At 53.0% G+C, this 18,503-nt stretch overlaps 1 protein-coding gene and 1 long non-coding RNA gene across 4 annotated transcripts; one reads left to right on the forward strand and one right to left on the reverse strand.

Annotated features, from left to right (window-relative positions):
• Positions 1 to 56: 56 nt before the first annotated feature.
• Positions 57 to 10,666, forward strand: PRCD (photoreceptor disc component). 2 transcript variants are annotated; one of them, XM_043461687.1, is made up of 6 exons: positions 57 to 190; positions 2,315 to 2,486; positions 2,799 to 2,867; positions 5,205 to 5,285; positions 5,675 to 5,766; positions 10,165 to 10,666. In XM_043461687.1, the coding sequence occupies exons 2-4, from the start codon at positions 2,413 to 2,415 to the stop codon at positions 5,224 to 5,226; spliced, it is 165 nt and encodes a 54-aa protein (XP_043317622.1). In that variant the 5' UTR covers positions 57 to 190; positions 2,315 to 2,412; the 3' UTR covers positions 5,227 to 5,285; positions 5,675 to 5,766; positions 10,165 to 10,666. The 2 variants fall into 2 exon arrangements, with proteins under 2 accessions (XP_043317622.1, XP_043317613.1); XM_043461678.1 differs by lacking the exon at positions 10,165 to 10,666 and having other exon boundaries at positions 5,675 to 6,152.
• LOC122437137 lies at positions 4,452 to 18,464 on the reverse strand. Of its 2 annotated transcripts, none has more exons than XR_006268182.1 (3): positions 18,409 to 18,462; positions 17,303 to 17,334; positions 4,452 to 4,847 (listed from the first exon to the last, which is right to left on the reverse strand). It is a non-coding gene; the product is annotated as an uncharacterized LOC122437137 (long non-coding RNA). The 2 variants fall into 2 exon arrangements; XR_006268183.1 differs by lacking the exon at positions 4,452 to 4,847 and adding an exon at positions 11,364 to 12,870 and having other exon boundaries at positions 18,409 to 18,464.
• Between the last annotated feature and the right edge of the window lie 39 nt (positions 18,465 to 18,503).

An 18,503-nucleotide genomic window follows, 5' to 3' on the forward strand; every position in this document is an offset into this window, starting at 1 on the left:
GCGAGCGGGGGGCGGGGATGTGGTCTGCTGGAAAAAATGTGAAAAAAAAATAAATCCGCTCCAAACCCCCAAACTCGTGTCAGTGAGCCAATTCCAGCAAGGTGAAGGCTGGGCGCGGTGGGGGCGACGCGGCCGGCGCCTGCCAGCCCTCCAGACCGGAGTTTGATGGCCGGGTGGGGCTGGGGCGTAGGTGTGGCGGGGGTACTGGGGGTCTCGGGAGGAGGCGGCTGGCAGACACCCGGCGCGGGGTCGCGCGGGCCGCACAGGAGTGCGCCGCGGCGGGTGCGGGTCTGGGGGCGTGTGTGCACCCTTCCCGCCAAGGGGAACTGACTCTGAGTCAAACAGTCCCGGGTGTTTGCGGCGTGGCCGCGAGCCCCTCCGGCAGCGCCGCGGTGGGAGCTGAGCTCTGGTTAGACCCCGCTCCTTCCCCGAGCCAGCCGCGGGGCCCTGGCGCCACCCCCAGGGCTCCGGACCCCAGACTCCGAAGGGTTTGGGACTGCGGTCATCTCCCTGCTCCAACACCTTACAGGAAAACCCCGATGCGGAGACAGGAGGGCGGCTGTCGAACTTGAGCGGCCAAGAGGCCTGAGCCCCTCTTTCCTTTCCCGCCAGCACCCCTCCCCCTAGGTGCACGCACGTGGCCTCAGAAAGAAGGCCCTGGAGGCCCTGGGTGACTTACCAACTACACAGGCAGGCCAAAACCTGGCGCTCCCCTAATGCTGGCCCTGGAGGAACGAAGTTTGAAGGAGAGGCAGCCGACTGGGCAAAGGGGCCTTGAGGTGGGGATGGTGGGATGTCAAGTAGTCCTGGGGAGGGCCAGGACGCTGGAGGCATCTCAGCTGCCAGGGCCTGGGTTAGGGAGGGGTTCTGTGGGTGAAGAAGACAAGTTCTTGTCCTGGTGGAATTCTCAGGGAGGCGCGATTGGACCAGAGGTGGGGACGGTACCTCTGAGAGCCACCCGTATGGTGGGGGTCCTGCCTCTGACTCCCAGTTGAAGCCAGAGGCTGCAAGCATCTGAAAGCTGCGAGGGCACTCGTCGGGTGTGTCCAGTTCTCCCTAAGGCTTCCTGGTGACCCTGCCTATCCAACTCTGTCTACTGCTCAAGTTTAGCAAGAGGCGTAGCACGGCTCTTCAGCTTTGGTTGATGTGCTTCTTTAAAAAATCGTGTTTCCAAGTAGAGTGCCCTGGCACAGCCCCAGGTCTGGGCCTTGATGGAGTCCAGGATCCAGGTACCTTGCTGGAACCCTGGGCAGGAGGTCTCTTGCCAACAGGTCTCAGCTGAGGGAGGGCAGCGCCAGTGCCCTCCTCTGGGAGTCTTGGAGAGGGATGGAGGAGAATGGGTGGGCTCAGCTTCTTGGGCCACTCTAGACCCATGTCCTCGCTTTTGATCTGTGCTCCGCATGCTGCCTGGACCAAGGCAGAGCACGCTGTGCTGGGCCACCTCAGAAACTCCTCTGAGAGCTTCCCACGGCCAGTGCAGTGGCCTTCCAAATGGCGGCCCAAGAGATTCCCCTGGGATGTGGACAGAAAGTAGGAGAAAATTACTTTTATCTCAACCTTTACAAGCTTTATGTATGTCTCTGGTGGCAGGACTGTGTTTGCACAGTAATATGGTGTATAATTTATGAGTGAATGCATATGATTCCTTTTAAGTGCACCCGTATGTTTCTTTCATGAGTGCGCACTTAAATTCTGCTTTTTACTGACGAGGGTATGTAATCGGAAGCACTGGGCGAGGGCTGTCCAGAGGTTAGAAGTGAACCATTTAGCCAGCCCAGCCCTTCACTCCCTGGCCTCCCTTGTCTTTCTGGCTTCATCATCTATATCCTTCCTCTCTCTTCCTCCCCTCCTGATACCTCCCCTGTGACATCATGCCTCCACCAATACTCGAATTCCAGTTGCTGGAACATGCCTTGAGTTTTCACGCCTGCAGCCCTGGCAGAGTCTTCTGTCTGGGGGCCCACTCTTCCTGAGCCCCTGCAAATTCAGCCAAGATGAGAGAGCCCAACTTCTCTCTGAAGTGTCTCCTGATGCTTGTAATTCCCAGAGAGTTCTGTAGGCGTCTTTAATCGCCTGAGTCTCTCCGCGGTGGGTGGTGGCCATTTGTTTAACTTGCCAGGGAGTTTGTTTTAGACTCTAAGCCCCTAGAGGGCCAGGCCCAGGGCTTAGTCATATCTACATCCACAACAGGCAGAGGGCGGTTTACCCGGCCACTGGGGGGACAACCTGGGCCCAGTGAGGTTAATCAGGCTTCACAAGGTCGGGTCTGCTGACCCCACTAATCAGCTTGAGCCTCCTAATCCATCGCCAGCAGGAACTTCAGGACGGAGGGCAGGGGCTCGGGAGAGCTGGCGGGGGCCATCTTGGCCTTCTCCTACAGACTCGGTCCGGAGGGGATGGGGCAGCTGAGACATGTGCACCACCCTCTTCCTGCTCAGCACCTTGGCCATGCTCTGGCGCCGCAGATTCGCCAACCGGGTCCAACCGTGAGAAACTCACTGGGCCATGGGCTGGGGGTGGGGGTGGGGGAGGGGAAACAATTGGGCTGAAGGCAGGCAGAGGCTGCCTGGACTCAGCAGGGAGGCTGGGAGGGACTTGCTGGGGAGCCCTGAGAGGCTTTCCCTTGGAGTAGGGGACACTGGGAGTTCTTTGAAGATGCTGGCTGCAGCCTCTGGTCCCCAGAACCCAATATGGCTTAGGTCTTGCAGAGAAGCAGGAGAGGGGCCTGGGGTCCAAGGTCTGGGGTCTGGGATGCAGGTGTTGCCCACAGCTCTGCTGACCTCTTTTCCCTCCTGCAGAGAGCCCAGTGGAGTCGATGGGGCAGTTACGGGCAGCAGCTTGGAAACAGACCTCCAGTCCTCAGGCAGGTAAGGCAGAAGAGCCTGGAGTGGAGCAGGGAGGGCGTCAGGCGTCACTAAGGAGGCTGCCACTGTCCCTAGTCCCTGCCCAGGCCCTGGGGTGTACGTGTGAGTGTGTGTGTGTGTGTGTGTATGCGCTCCAGGCTGGCCCCTCACCCCAGCTCGCCTGTTCCCTGTGTGCCTATGGTGGGCTGAATGTATGTTTTCTCCAGCTGGGTGTGGGAGTCCCAGCCTCCCCTTGTGGACCCAAACTGTTCTGTCTTGCGTGTCCGAGTGTGGGGTGGCCCCCAGGGCCCCCCTGTTGGGAGGCGCAGGGGCAGTGGAGAGAGGGAGGAGGCAGCAGCAGCTCTGTGATGCTCGGCCTGCCTTCCCTTCCCCCTCCCTCTCCCGGCCCCCGCCCAGTCTCGGCAGCTCCGCTGCCTGAGCCTCCAGCAGGATTCGCTGTCCGGTCCCCAATAGAAGGCACGGGAGGCGCATGACATCACCGCCACCGAGTGCCATTGGCTGGGCAGCCCCTGCGGGCAGGACGCTGTCTCCAGTGGCCAGAAAGTTAACTCTTCCCTCTTCTGAAGCCATGTGGCCTTTAGAAGGGGTGAAGCTAGGGTCGGGGTGTGGGGGGGGGTGGGGATGTCTGGACTTCTCCTTCCCCAGGTGACTAATGTCCTTTGATGAGAGGGGCTCTATGCCCAACAATACACTGAAAAATTGAACAATGTTTGTTAGGGACACACTGCGGGAGATGTGGGTCTGTGCCTGCGGGCCCACCTGGTGTGGAGGCCTAGCTGAAGAGGGATGTTCTCTCCCGTAACAGCTTCTTTGGAGCCCCTGGCACTGCTTCTCTTACTCCCCCGTGAGAGACAGAGTGTGATGGCCTTGGGCCGCGGGGACCCTGGGAGGAGACTGTCTCCCCACAGGGCTCAGATGGTAGAGACAGGCAGCATGTGCACGCACGCTTGTCTGGGTGCCCCATGTCTCGTCCAAGGCGTGGGGGACGTGCCTGCGGTGTGACCCCCAGATAGGTCGAGATGGGCAATAGAACGTGAGTCTTTCTTGGTGTCTCTGCCCTGACTTCTCAGTCTTTGGATTCCTCTAGGTTTGGAATGTCAGAACCACGTCCCCTGGCTCCCTGCCCACCCCCAACTCCGTCTCCCCTACCTCCCCTGGGTCCCCAGGAAGCCCAGGGCCTGTGCAGGAAGCAGAGTCATTTCTGCGATGCCCTTCCTCTTAGTTCCCCGACTGGGGATCCAACCCCGAAGGCGGTGTCTTAACCACTGCTCCTCCAGGAAAGCCCCGTGGTCCTCACTGTTGGGTTTGGGTCTAGAGTGGGGCAGGCATGCGTGCTCAGTTGCTCAGTCGTGCCCGATACTGGGCAACCCCATGGACTGTAGCTCACCAGGCTCTTCTGTCCACAGGATTTCTTAGGCAATCACAGTGGGTTGCCGTTTCCCCTGCCTGGTAACCTTCCCGATGCAGGGATCGAACCCATGTCTCCTTCATTGGCAGGTGGATTCCTTACCACTGAACCACCAGGGAAGCCTGGAGTGGGGCAGCCTGAGTTTAAATCCCACCTCCCCTCTTACTGAGAGCCTGTGGGCGAGTTATGTAATCTTTTTATTTATATGTAAACTGAGATTAATAACAGAGTGGTTACCAGGTTTCTGTGAGGTTTGAGTGAGATAACCATTATAATGCACTGGGCACAGAGTAACTGCTCAATTAACACCAGGTTCTCTCTTGCTGTTTTAAGATCAGTGCTTTATTCTTCCCCAGGAGCTCTCTTCCTCAGGGGATCTCACTCAGAAGATCCCCTGGCCCCAGAGGTCTGGCACTTCAAGTGTTTCTGGGTCTTGTCAAGGTTGCAGGAAACTGAGGGAGAGGGAGATGGAAATGACTTGCTTGAGGCCGTCCGCGAAGTTTGTGGTTGATGTGGGACTGGCAGGTCTCTGACTTCAGAGTCCATCTCCTCCACATGAAATGCCCCTGGAGCTTCTGTAAGGAGAGAAAAGGCCAAATCTGGGACCATCTGGCCGGGCCTGGTCTGCCGTGGCCTTGCCAGGACTGTTAACTCTTTGGGACTCAGTTAGCTGGAGAAACAGGTCTCCCATCTACCCCTCCTGCTGATGGCAGCTCCATGGAGGGCTGGCCTGGGGGCGGGGAGTAGGGGGGCATGGAAGATGGGGGGTGCTCTCCATTCCACTGTCGTTAATTCCAACTGGCTTCTGGGGGGCTCCTGCTCCTCTATTGTAGGGTGAATCACTAGGTGCAGGGGTGGGAGAAAGGGGAAGACTGGAAACAAGGGCAGGTCTATCCCTCCAGTTCTCTGACTCCGTATTCTTTCCTGTTTAGGGAGAAAGAGCCTCTGAAGTAAGCCCTGGTCTCTTGAGGCGGAGCTCAGCCCCAGGGCCTGGGATCAGCTGGCCACGGCAGGTAGGGCAGGGTCTGCAGCCTCGTGGGCTGAGAGCAGGGCTGGGGACACGGCGGGAAGGACACAGAGTCCACGAGGCCTGGCTGCGTGGGAGCGGAGCAGGCTGTGGTCACCACGGAGGTTGAGGGTAGGAGGGTGGACTCCTTCTGGCGGCTCCTGCCCGGAGCCTGTTGTGTTCCAGGTCACAACATAAGGGTTAGTTTTAAGAGAACAAGGGGTCATCTCAATAGCATTTTCTAGGCCTGGGGATGAGGTGGCAGTCCTGCTGGGGGCCTGAGGGCTGTCTAGAGGACTTCTCAGGGAGAGGCAGTGCTCTGGGATTCCACTCTGAAATACAAGCCCCTGCTCTGGGATGGGACAGCCAGCCCATCAGCTGGGTTTTCTCTTTCAGCTCAAGTCCCGGTGTGCCCCCCACCCCGGAAGGACAATGTGCTGGAAGCAGCAGCTGCAGGAGGGGGACCAGGGAAAGCAGTTGTCGAGAAGGTAGACTCCCCTTTCGGCCCGGACCGCTGGTCTGCACTGCCCCAGGCCCTGGTATGAGGCTCCTGGAGAAGCGGGCCTGGCCGGGCAGGCGGGAAGGGCGGAGGAGCTTGAGCTCTGGGACAGGCTCCCTTCCTCGGAGGCCACCCAGAGAGAGGGACTCAGTAGGGTGCCCCAGCCCTGTTAACTCTGGGGCAACAGGAGGGAACAGTAAGGAGTGAGGAGACTCCAGAAGTGAGGGACAGCGGTGGCTCATGTTCGCCAAGGAGGGGCTGCCTGTCGTCCTCTGCTGAACCCTCACAATAACCCATGGAGGCTGGTCACACAATCATCCACGGTTTAGAAATGAGGAAACTCGCAGAGAGGTTTGCTGACTTACCTAGCATCACCCAGCCAGAAAGTGGGGGACCCCAGGCTCATAAGGGGGAGGGGGTGCAAGCCTCCTGAAACCACCTGGAATCTGCGGCTGCTCAGGGGAAGAAGCGGTTTCGCTGGCCTGGCCACCCATCGCTGGCAGCTCAGCCCATCCAGGGCTGTGTGGTGTCACTTGGCGGCGGTGGCACTCACATCCTGTGACATTTGCCTCTCCCCAGTCCCCAGAGCTCACCCTGCTGGCGGCTCTGCTGAAAAGAGCTCTAGGAAGGGCCGGCTGGGTCTGTGAGGTGTCTGCCTGCAGCTGGATGGAAGCAACTCACAGCTTGTCCTCGCAGAGTGCGTGCGTGTGTGTGCACGCGCGTGCACGCAAGCCTGTGTTCCAACTGGGCAGCAGCGTGTGGGAAGGGAGAAGCGTGACACTTGTTTTTGTCAGTCTGCTGACTGCTCAGTAGCAGCGGCGGCGGCCTCCTTTGCCCCCAGCTGCCCTGCCATTTCTCTCTTTACGATCCTGCCTGATCCTGAGGGGAGATAAAAGGAGATTTCCGCTTCTGCTCCCTGAGATCCAGGCGCAGACCCGGCAGGCAGCTGCTGCCCACTGCCTCGCGGCCATTCATCTTCCCAAGCCCCCCTCCTCCCACGTGCATCTCTCCTCCCCCTCCAGCCCCCACTGCTCACCCCCTGCTAGGAGCGAGGCCTCTGTCTGGCCAGCCCCCCGCCCCTTGACTTTTGGAGCTGGAGGAGCTCTGTAGACAACAGGGACGGCTGAGATGCCGCAGACTCGGGGAACCCGCTCTCAAGGGACAGGGAGGAGGCACAGCCTGCGGCAGGGAGCCTGGTAGTGCTGTGGGGGCCTCAAAAAGTAGGGCAGGGCGGAGGCAGGGGAAGGGTCGCACCAGGGGAAGGAGCTCCGTGTTGGAACCGAGTCAGAGCCCCACTGCCCGTCTGACATGGGCCACAAGTTCGTGACCACCTGTCTCAGCTCCCGTCAGCCTGTCTTTCTCCGGGAGGCATCACCATCCTGGTGACAGGACTCACAGGCTGAGGGCCAGAGGGCACTGTTCCCAGGACCTGGCCTGTGTTCCCTGATCCTATCTTTGCATTCATTCTCTAATCTCTTTGCCATATTCCTGTCACTTCATCCTGGCTGCTGCTCTCTGCCTGTCTCTTTCTACTGGGCTGAGGAACTGTCAGAGCAAGGTCGGCTCGCTGCACCGGGGCTGGCTCACCGCCCAGACACACATCCACAGAGTGACACCCCTTTGCAGCCCTGATCTCAGAGTCTGCCCAGGAGGTGAAGGCGCCCCTGGGGACCACTAGCCGGAAGAAGGGAGGGAAAGCGAGAGGAAGGGGATGCTGGGGTGGGGGGAGGTGTCTGCTGGGCTTGGAGGCTGCCCAGGCCCTGGCAGCCGGGGTGCCATGTGGGCTGGGCGGGAGGGGCTCTCTCCCCCAGGGAGCAGGCTGGCTTTGGTGGGAGCAGATTGTGTTTACACCTTCCCCACACGCCCGGCCCACGCTCGCCTCTTATTCTCAGGGCTCTCCCACCCCTGGGCTCTGCACAGTCTGCACGCTGGCAGCTCCTATTGCAGAGTTGCCACCCTCAGCCGAGAACTCCTCTTCAGGAGGCTGCCCGGGGCTGAGGTGCCCCTTCCTCGGCCCACTATCTCCCATCCCAGCAGCTGGGCTGAAGCCCATGCAGGGGGTGGACCCAGTGTTCCCAAGAGACTGAGTCCCTCTCCCTCCCATTTCCTTAGAAAGAGCTGCTGCTTGGAAATGAGAGCAGAAAAGTTCAGGAGCTTGGTAGATCAGCTATAACAAGAAGGAGGGGATTAAGGGCGACGAGAGAGAGAGAGAGAGAGAGAGAGAGAGAGAGAGAGCTGGGTCCCTCCTGGACCAGGGTGTGGGCTGTTAGGAAATAATTATCAGGGATTTGAGAGCGAGAGCCCAGGGTCGGAGCACCAGGTTGAAATCTTGACTCCACCTCCACTTCATACCTCTGTGGCCTTGGGTACGTTACTGAATGTCCTGTGCCTGTTTCCTCATCTATAGCACGGAGATAATAGAGTTAGTTTCCTGTCTCACAGGATTGATGCTCAATTAGATAATGTGTGTGGCGTGTTTACCATGTTACTAAGTGTTCAATGTATGTGAGTTAGCGGGATTGTGTTTGTAAACTGTCAGTTACTGAACAATTACAGAATAATCAGTAGGTAAATCTAAGAGCTAGAGTCCCTCCCCTCTTTCCCACGGCCCCTCCTGGCCTGTCTTTCCACATAGACGACCACCAGGCACTGGGCAACTCTGAAACACACGAGAGGACAGCAGAGAGTGGCACTGCTGGGTGGGGGCCACCGAGTAAGACCTAGCACCCAGTGAGATGGTACAAGAGCTGGCTGCTGTCGCTTCTGGGTACCTAGAACCCCGTCCCAACCTCCAGGGGGTGGGGACGGTTCTGGCCTGGACACCTGCCCCCCCCAGAGGCTCCGCTTCTCAGCTCCAGAGAAGACAGGCGGCGGTTGCCCTGATGCTCTTCCACCCTCCGTCTGAATGCTAATCTCCCTGCCGTGGGAGCCTGAGTGACAGGGAAAAGGTTGCTCGGAGCTGCAGGGCAGCCGCCGGAGGCAGGGAGGTGCTGTCTTCTGCGACTTCTGCGGCTGAGGCTCAGGGCCGCTGCCAGTCTCTCCTGGAGCCTGGGAGACTGGGACACGACCAGAGAGCTGACAACGTGGTGGGGGTGGGGTAGGCGAGCAAGGGAGGCAGCCGCAGCAGCGCCTGGCGTGACTGGGGAGGGTACCGGCCCATCCCAAACGTGTCTACAGACAGGACGGTCCTGGGCAGCGGCAGAGAGCAGAGGCCCGGTCCTAGACTGGCGGGACACAGCCCCATCTGAGGCAGCCATGATGACACAACACGACAGCAGGGGGCCCAGCTGACCCCATGGCTCCCGGGACGCCCTCTGCAGGCACCCCACTGCTGGAGAAGCCCAAGACCTTGAGATAGAGCCTCAACAGGAGAAGAGCCAAGAGGCTGATACCGAGGTTTACTTTGATGATAATGATACTACTACTATTATTAATAACGGCTAATAGGTCTCAAACACTCTGTGCCAGGCGCTGTGCCAAGAGCTTTATTTATAAGCACTGTCTTATTTATGAGGCAGGAACTGCTGTTAACCTCATTGACCCAATAAGGAAAGAGGTTCACAGAACTCACTCAAGGTCACTCACAGCTGGTGGCAAAGCCAGGACCTGCACCCGGGCAACGTGATGCCGGAGCTCGTGAGCTGGCAGGGCAGGAAGGGCCTGAGTCTCGAGGAAAGCGAGGGTGACCCAGCCTCCAGGCATAAGGAACCAGTCGTGGCCCAACCTGGGCGGTGCCTCTGCAGGCAGGCCGGGAGGGGTCTGCCAGGGTTATCTCTGTGCTCTCTCTTCTGGAACCCATGGTTCAAGGGTAGACACTTGGTCCTGAAACGGCCAGTCCTTGCCTGCCAGCTGACAGGAGAGAGAAGAGCGGGCTCTGCAGGATCTGTCATCCTCTCGGGGAGGAGGCAGTGGCCACCGGCAGGGGTGACAGACAGAGGCCAGCACTCAGAGCCACTGCCAATCTGCTGTCCCCTTCAACCAGGGCAGAAAGAGAGAGGACATAGCCAGCAGCCTGGCTGGAGGGGGAGCTGGAGGAGGCGGAGGGCTTCGAGCAGGTGGCTTCGACAGGGAGCCCCTGATTTAAACTGGAAACAAGTCCTGGTACATAAGGACTACAGACCCTCTCTGTGGGATGCACATGCCCCCTAGTGGGGACTAAGCCTAGAGGGTGGACAGAAAATTAAAACAGAAGTAATCGATGACCATGACCTGTAAGCCTGGGTGGGAAGGGCCAGTCGCATCCTTTGGTGAACACACACACGTCCATTTAATGTCACACGCAGAAGCCAGCTGAATTAAGCATTAAAGGAGACTATTAATGTATTCATTTGCTTGTTTATTTGACAAGCACATATTGGGAGCCCACAACATACAAATCTTGTATTAGGTGTTGGGAGTGAGACAGCGAAGAAAGACAGTGCCTGCCCTGCCAATTAGAACAAGACCAAGACCTCGGCCTGGGAGACCCAGTTCTGCCAGCCCAGACACTGCCTGGCCATGTGACCGTCCCTTCTCTGGACCTCCATCTCCCCATTTAACAGGAATGTGTTGAACTCAGGTGGGCTGGTGCTGGCGATGTAAAGGACTAATGACCGTCCTCAGGGAAAGAACTGTCTACTAAGATGAAGGGGATCAATCAGATGACCTCTGGGGGCCCCAGAACTTCTCCCAATCAAAAGAGACTCTGATGGACTGTCTCTGGAGGTGCTAACAAGGACTCGCTCTCTCAACAGACATTTATGGAGTGTCTGTGCGCCAGGCACTGTGGATGCCGAAATGAATTAGGACTTCCTGCCACAAACAACTAGAAAACTGAGCAAACTATAAGAAACAGACACTTGACAAGAGGCAGCACACAGGATGGTGACCTCATGACTTCCTGGGCATCTGCCTCACAGTTCCCTGCCTGCGGCGTGGGGCGGGGGGGGGGGGGGGGGGCGCAGAACATGCAGACCACGCTGGTCTCACTAGGGCAAGGAGGCATGATCAGAGTTCAAGACAGTGTGGCGGGGGGTGGGCAGAGGAGGCAGTTCCAAAGGACATACACACAGATCGATGGGATCCAAAGACAGAACAAAGGTGCTTCAACAGAGAAAGGAAAATCTTGACAACAGAAAACAGAAAGCACTAACCATAAAAACAAAATGGATAAACTGCACTAAATCAAAACTGGAAAGACTAGGAGAAAATATCTCACAAGCAAATATCTGAGAAAGGCCTTGTGTCCAGAATACATAAAGAACTTTCACAACTCAGTAACATGATAGGCCAAAAAAAAAAAAGGGAGGGTTTTAATAGACTTGTTACAAAGAAGTACACATAGGGCCAATATACACAGAAAGATGCTCAACATCACAGTCAACAGGGAGATGCATGTTAAAACCACAGTGAGATACTACGACATACCCACAAGAATGGCTAACATTAAGACTGACCGTAATAGGTCCTGGTGAGGGTGTGGAAGCAGCGTAACTCTGAAATATGTTGCTTGGGGGAATGTAAGCATCGCAAACCACTGGGGATACCAGTTTGGCAGTTTCCCTTGCAGTTATCCAAGAGGAATGAAAACTTATGTCCACAAACAGATCTGTATAAAAATGTTCATTGCAGCTTTATTAATCATAGTTCCAACAGCCCAAATGTCCATCAACATGTGCATGGATAAAAAGATTGTGGTATATTCATCTGACAGAATAATACTCAGTAATTAAAAAGGAAATGAACGACTGTTATATGCCACAGCATGGGTAACTGAGGGAAGCCAGACACAAGAGAGTACCTGCTGTAGGATTCCATTTATAGGAAATTCTAGAATGGGCAAAACTAAGCTATAGTGACACAAAGCAGGTCAGTGGTTGTCTGGGGTCAGGGTTGGATGGAGATTGACTGTAAAAGGGTGTGACGGGGATCTCTGGGGGATGAAAATGTTCTAAACCGTGATGGGGTTGTGGTTGCATAGGTGTATACACTTATTGGACTATTGCACTGTACATTTTCAAATGGATGCATTTTATTTCATGTAAATTATGCCTCAATAAAGATGACTTAAAGAGTTTAAAAAAAAAAACCACCAAGAATAAAGCTTTGACTCTTGTCTTGCTTACGGTCTAGTGGAAAAGCCAGACATGAAAACAAATTATCATAAAATACTGGGTATTAAAAGAAGGATGTTCACATAGTAAGAGTTCCACTTACTGTGTGCTTCCCTGTGCTTTGCACGCACAGTCCTAGAACAGTCCTACCAGGTTCGTGAGGGCCTCCACCTCCTCCTGCTGCAGATAAGGAGCCCCAGAGAGAGGTGAAGTCATCCGCCAGGGGTTACTTAGCTCAAATCAGCAGAGCTGGGACCCGACTCCAGGTCCGCTTGGTTGCAGAGCATGTGTTACCTCAGCCAGCCGTAGGAACGTTGGAAAGAGCTAGGGGACTGTCTGAGCATCTCAGGTAAGACTTTGCAGAGGAGATGCTGAAGCATGAGTTGGGATTTGCTACGCATAAAGGGAAGGACGAAGGGAAGGAAATGTCCAGGCAAAGGAAACAAGCAGCATGAGAGCGGGTGCTGCAGCAGTTATGAGAAGGGGGTTTCTGGGAAGGGGAGTCACGTCCAGAAAACAGGAGGAAAGGTCAATGGCATATTATGTCCCCTTCAAATTCACTTATTTTTAAAAAGCCTTTTAAGCAATAATTTTATGAGAGGCAACAGATCTGCAGAGCAGGCAAATGAAATGTGTGTTATTGGTCACCACAGGAAGGAATCCACTGCAACCCAAGGTCATCCATTCTCAATACACAGGGTACACGTTGTCCTGTTTCTTCTCCTCGAGAAAGTTAAAAGCTCTGTGCAATGGTCCCAGATTTCTGATGAATGGGATTTGTGACCTTCTTTCACAGTCCTGAGAAACTGAAGTGGAAAATATCTCTATGCTTTGAGGATGTGCTTTCTAGCCGGATGAATTGAAATCACTGGAGTTAGCAAAACATGATCCACTGTTATGGTGTATCTTCCCAGGAAACCCAGCACAATGGTCAAGACCACAGGTTTGAGGCTCAAGGAGTTCTCAGCGCCTTCACACACTAATGACTCATTTTTCTGCTCCTGAGTTGAAACACAGAAGGATAACGACAGGGCTGTTGTGAGAGTCAAATGAGACAGCAAACTGAAGGTGCTTAGGGTCAGCAAGTTTTATACATTAAATTTGGGCAGCTTTTTGTATGTCACTCAGATCTCAATTAAAGAGGTTTTTAAAACTATGTATACTCTTCTATTTATTTATCTTTGGTTGTGCTGGGTCTTCATTGGTGGATATGGGCTGTTTCTAGGTGCTGTGAGCAGGGGGCTACTCTTTGTTGTGGCTCAGTTGACCTGCGGCATGTGGAGACTTCCTAGACACGGGATCAAACCTGTGTCTACTACATTGGCAGGCAGATCCTTAACCAGTGGACCACTACAGAGGTCCAATATGTAAAGTGGGTTTTTTTAAAAATGCACTTAAAACAGTGCCTAGCATGGAGTTAACACTATACACCAGCTATTATTTTTTTCAGGGTGGTAATTTGCTCGTGTCAGTTCATCTTCTTTATTTTGCCATGACCCATTCTTCCCGAGAATAATCATCAACAAAAAAGAGAGAATGACTTGGGATATGTCAATCCTATCATTTACAGTCATATCATTCTAATGAAACACCTAGCTTAAGATGGCTTAAACAATAAGGAGGTTTCTTTTTTAAAATCTCCCACTCTGTATTTCACTCAAACTAAGATGCCAGTGCTCACAGGATGCCTCCCACATTCAGAAATACTGACATGTAAAAATATTTGTGTCTGAATCAAACTAAAGGTCTGAAGGCTGGGGACATTGGGACTGGCTTCTCCAGCAGCTCAAAAGCATCTTCAAGGACTCAAGGTTGTTCTGTCCATCACTGCCAACCTTCCGTCTTCCTAGGAAGCAGCCCTTCTGGACACAAGGTGGCTCCCATGGTCTCAGGCATCACTTCACGGGGTCTCAAAACCAGAAAGGAGGCTAATGTTTTTCAAAGCTAGAAGACTTTCCCAAATGTGGCAGAAATGCACTGCAGACCATTTGTTAAACCAATTCCTGGCGAAGGGAAGAGATTTTTCATGGGCCTGGTTCAGACTATTCAAGACTCACTCCTCAGGGCAGGGCCGGGGCTTGCCTCCCAGCAGCTCTGTGGTGTTTGTGACATGGAGGAAGGGCAGTGGTGGGGCTAAGGGTGCCTGCCACACAGGTGAACTTCCGGGAATATCACTGGTGCAACTGCTCCCCATGTAAGCAGCCAACTGCTCGGGAAATACTGCTCCTCCTTCGTGTTCTTATTCATAAAATTAAACAGAACTTTCCAGTTAAGACATTAACCTCAATATTTAAAGACTCTTTTCTATTAATGTGGGTTTCAAATGTGTGTGCTCAGTTGCTCAGTCGTGTCCCACTCTTTGAGACCCCATGGACTGTAGCCCACCAGGCTCCTCTGTCCATGGGAATTCCCAGGCAAGAATACTGGAGCAGGTTGCTATTTCCTTCTTCAGGGGACTCTTCCCCACCCAGGGATTGAATCCATGTCTCCAGGGTCTCCTGAAGGGAGATTGGCAGGTGGATTCTTTACCACTGAGCCACCTGGGAAGGCACAGTTTTCGAATAATACCAAGTCTTAAAAAACTCAGCAGTGGCCACAGGACTGGAAAAGGTCAGTTTTCATTCCAATCCCAAAGAAAGGCAATGCCAAAGAATACTCAAACTACTGCACAATTGCACTCATCTCACATGCTAGCAAAGTAATGCTCAAAATTCTCCAAGCCAGGCTTCAACAGTATGTGAACCGTGAACTTCCAAATGTTAAAGCTGGTTTTAGAAAAGGCAGAGGAACCAGAGATCAAATTGCCAACATCCGCTGGATAATCAAAAAAGCAAGAGAGTTCCAGAAAAACATCTACTTCTGCCTTATTGACTATGCCAAAGCCTTTGATTGTGTGGATCACAACAAACTGGAAAATTCTTCAAGAGATGGGAACACCAGACCACCTGACCTGTTTCCTGAGAAATCTGTATGCAAGTCAAGAAGCAACAGTTAGAACTGGACATGGAACAACAGACTGGCTCCAAATCAGGAGAGGAGTACATCAAGGCTGTATACTGTCACCCTGCTTATTTAAGTTATATGCAGAGTACATCACGAGAAACCCTGGGCTGGATGAAGCACAAGCTGGAATCAAGATTGCTGGGAGAAATATCAATAATCTCAGATATGCAGATGACACCACCCTTATGGCAGAAAGTGAAGAAAAACTAAAGAGCCTCTTGATGAGAGTGAAAGAAGAGGGTGAAAAAGTTGACTTAAAAGTCAACATTCAGAAAACTAAGATCATGGCATCTGGTCCCATCACTTCATGGCAAATATTTGGGGACACAATGGAAATAGTGACAGACCTTATTTTTGGGGGCTCCAAAATCACTGCAGATGGTGACTGCAGCCATGAAATTAAGAGACCCTTCTCCTTGGAAGAAAAGTTATGACCAACCTAGACAGCATATTAAAAAGCAGAGATGTTACTTTGCCAACAAAGGTCCATCTACTCAAAGCTATGGTTTTTCCAGTAGTCATGTATGGATGTTGAGAGTTGGAATATAAAGAAAGCTGAGCATCGAAGAGTTGATGCTTTCAAACTGTGGTGTTGGATAAGACTCTTGAGAGTCCCTTGGACTGCAAGGAGATTCAACCAGCCCATCCTAAAGGAAATCAGTCCTGACTATTCACTGGAAGGACTGATGCTGAAACTGAAACTCCAATGCTTTGGCCAACTTATGTGAAGAACTGACTCATGTGAAAAGACCCTAATTCTGGGAACGATTGAAGGTGGGAGAAGGGGACGACAGAGGATGAGATGGTTGGATGGCATCACCAACTTGATGGGCATGAGTTTGAGTAAACTCTGGGAATTGGTGATGGACAGGGAAGCCTGGCGTGCTGCAGTCCGTGGGATCACAGAGTCAGACACGACTGAGCGACTGACCTGAACTGAAATCCTATCAGTGAATGGAACTTTGTGAGCTGACTGCCTGAGCGCAGCAGGTCAGCTGACTAGATTTCCCCTCTGCAATCAGAGCCAAGGTCCCTGCACAGCCCTGGGGACTCCTGCCCTGTAAAGCTTCTGATCTACTTCTGTCACTTATCTCTAGACTGTGTGACTCTCTCCATGTAACAAATACAGGTCTACACTGGCCTTGAATAATGTAAAATTCAAATGTCCTAGACCTCACCAGCAAATGAAGTCACAACATCATTAGCATTTCCCTCTCAAGAGCTCTGAGCCCTTGCCCCCTCATTCAGGAACGCTAGCGCATTTTGTGTTTCCCAGTTACTTCTGGATGGCCTGTGCAGTGTGCCTGACACGTACTCCGGCACAAGGCCTCACTGCATTTTGCTCAGTCACTTGGCCACAGCCCAGCAGCCCGTGACACCCCTATCCGCCGTGAGCCTGCTGCTGTTCTACCAAGGCCCTGTCAGGTGTGAAAGCTCCACTGTGTCCTCTGGCACAGGTGCCCTTCTCGAGCTGGGACAGACAGCCCTGACTGCACACTGGGTGGCAACTAGTCTGGGACCCAAGACAGCCCCCTGCCTGCAATGTAGGAGACCTGGATTCAATCCCTGGGTTGGGAAGATCCCCTGGAGAAGGTAATGGCAACCCACTCCAGTGTTCTTGCCTGGGAAATCCCATGGACAGAGGAACCTGGCAGGCTACAGTCCACAGGGTTGCAAAGAGTCAACACAACTGAGTGACTAACGCTTCCACTTTTCAAGACAGCCCTGCCAGAGCCCAGAGCCCTCAGTCTTTCACAGATCAGCTCCTGCAGCCTCTCATCCTCATTCTTCCTGCCAGAAAATGGCTGGAAACAGTGGAACAGGTGCCCATCATCCACACCCCACTTTCCAGTTTCATCCCTAACCACTCATGAAAACACACAAAATCTGTTTTCCTTCCCCTTCCCCACAACCCAAAACCCTTCTATATAAGATCAATTTATATGTATATACTCACAGTGCAGTATAACTTCATCATAAAAGTACAGACTCTACAGGCTAGGATCAAACCCCGATTCCACCAGTTACTAGTGTGTGAACTGGGGCAAGTTATGTAACATTTCAATGTTCCTCTTTCCCCATCTATAAAAACAGGAGTAGTGATAACATACTTTACTGTGCAATGGTGAGGATGAAACGAATTAATATCCATAAAGTATTCAAGCAGTGAATGTCTCACAGTAAGTGCTACAAAGCGTTAGCTATCATTATTGTTTTGCCAGCAGATCACCTGCCTACACACAAGCAGCTTTTGGCAAATTCCACACTTAGAGCCTGAAATAAATTTAGCCTGCAGGGAGAGACCTCATTCTTTCTTTTGGTATTGTACAAAATAAATTCTCTTCAAGGGTAAAACAGAGAAACTTAGGGGCCAATTTCACACAATTGGAGCTATTGCTGAGTTAATGATTGTATTTGTGGAGTACTTACTGTGAGCAGAGGCAATGGAATACCAACTAGGTCTGTGAAGAATTTAAAAGGAAAAAACAAATTAGACTTCTGCCATGAAGATCTTACAATCAAATTAAGGAAGGCAAACGTTAACAAATGTGGTAACTTGAAAATAAGTCCCCGAAACATATTACTACACACAGAACAATTTAATCCAGGCTTAAATGCCACTGAGATCATTGCTAAAGGGCTGATGACAATGGGGAAAGGGTGATGCAGAAAAGGCTTCGTGGTCTTGCAACTTTACTATTATTATTATTACTACTGGTCGCAGGACATGCAGCACGTGAGATCTTAGTTCCCCGACCAAGGATCGAACCACTGTTTCCTGCACTGGACGCCCAGAGTCAACCACTGGATTGGCAGGGAAGTCCGCACATTTAATTTCCAAATAGGTATCAATTCTGGCTCTGACTCTAGTTGTTTCTTTGCCCTTTTACAATTTCAAAACTAAAGCAGGATGGCTGATTCATGTCAATGTATGACAAAAACCGCTACAATATTGTAAAGTAATTAGCCTCCAACTAATAAAAATAAATGGGGAAAAAAAAAAAAACTAAAGCAGGGGTGACTGCCTGAAAAATAGTCCTCAGGAGTAGCAGACAGTGTTACACCACTGTTCTTTTCGTAAAGTATAATTATTTTTGCGTGGCGCCCCGGGGGTTCAGGGGAATTTAGAGCCCGGCCCGGCCGGGCCCGACTCGTCGCTCTCTGACACCCTCTGCCGCCCCAACTAAGAGCAACGGAGCGGGACGAATTCCCCGGGAATCTCCTTTTCCTTCACTAACGCAACCACCCGCTCCATGACTCTAATAAAATCCGCCGAGCAATTAACTACAAAGTCCGGTGGGTGGGACTTTGTAGTTCCCAGTTCCCTCAGCCGTTCCTCTCGAAGCCCCCTCGAACTTTTTGCGGCCCCAACCACCCAGCCAGTCTCGGCCAGGGACAGCCTGTTCATTCAACAGATAGCGACTTTGTGACCGAAACGACCGTCGGTCTCCGTTTTCTAACCGCCGGGGTTTCTATACAGAGCAAGCCTCCCGCCCTGGGATCTCTACTGTCCCCAGCGGCGGCCACCATCTTACCCGCGTTCCAGAGCCGCGGGCGCCCCTCAGCGGCCGTTGCTCACACTACATTTCCCAGCAGCCCTTTTTCAATAGCGCGAGAGTTCGGGCGAGAC

The sequence above is a fragment of the Cervus canadensis genome, chromosome 1, assembly GCF_019320065.1.
Source record: "Cervus canadensis isolate Bull #8, Minnesota chromosome 1, ASM1932006v1, whole genome shotgun sequence".
NCBI lineage: Eukaryota > Metazoa > Chordata > Mammalia > Artiodactyla > Cervidae > Cervus > Cervus canadensis.

Excerpts from the sequence above, each read along its gene's own strand:
- PRCD (XM_043461687.1), top strand. The coding sequence starts at position 2,413 with ATGTGCACCACCCTCTTCCTGCTCAGCACCTTGGCCATGCTCTGGCGC. Across the intron at positions 2,487-2,798 it reads TTCGCCAACCGGGTCCAACC|AGAGCCCAGTGGAGTCGATG; the intron begins GTGAGAAACTCA and ends TCCCTCCTGCAG. Across the intron at positions 2,868-5,204 it reads GACCTCCAGTCCTCAGGCAG|GGAGAAAGAGCCTCTGAAGT; the intron begins GTAAGGCAGAAG and ends TTTCCTGTTTAG.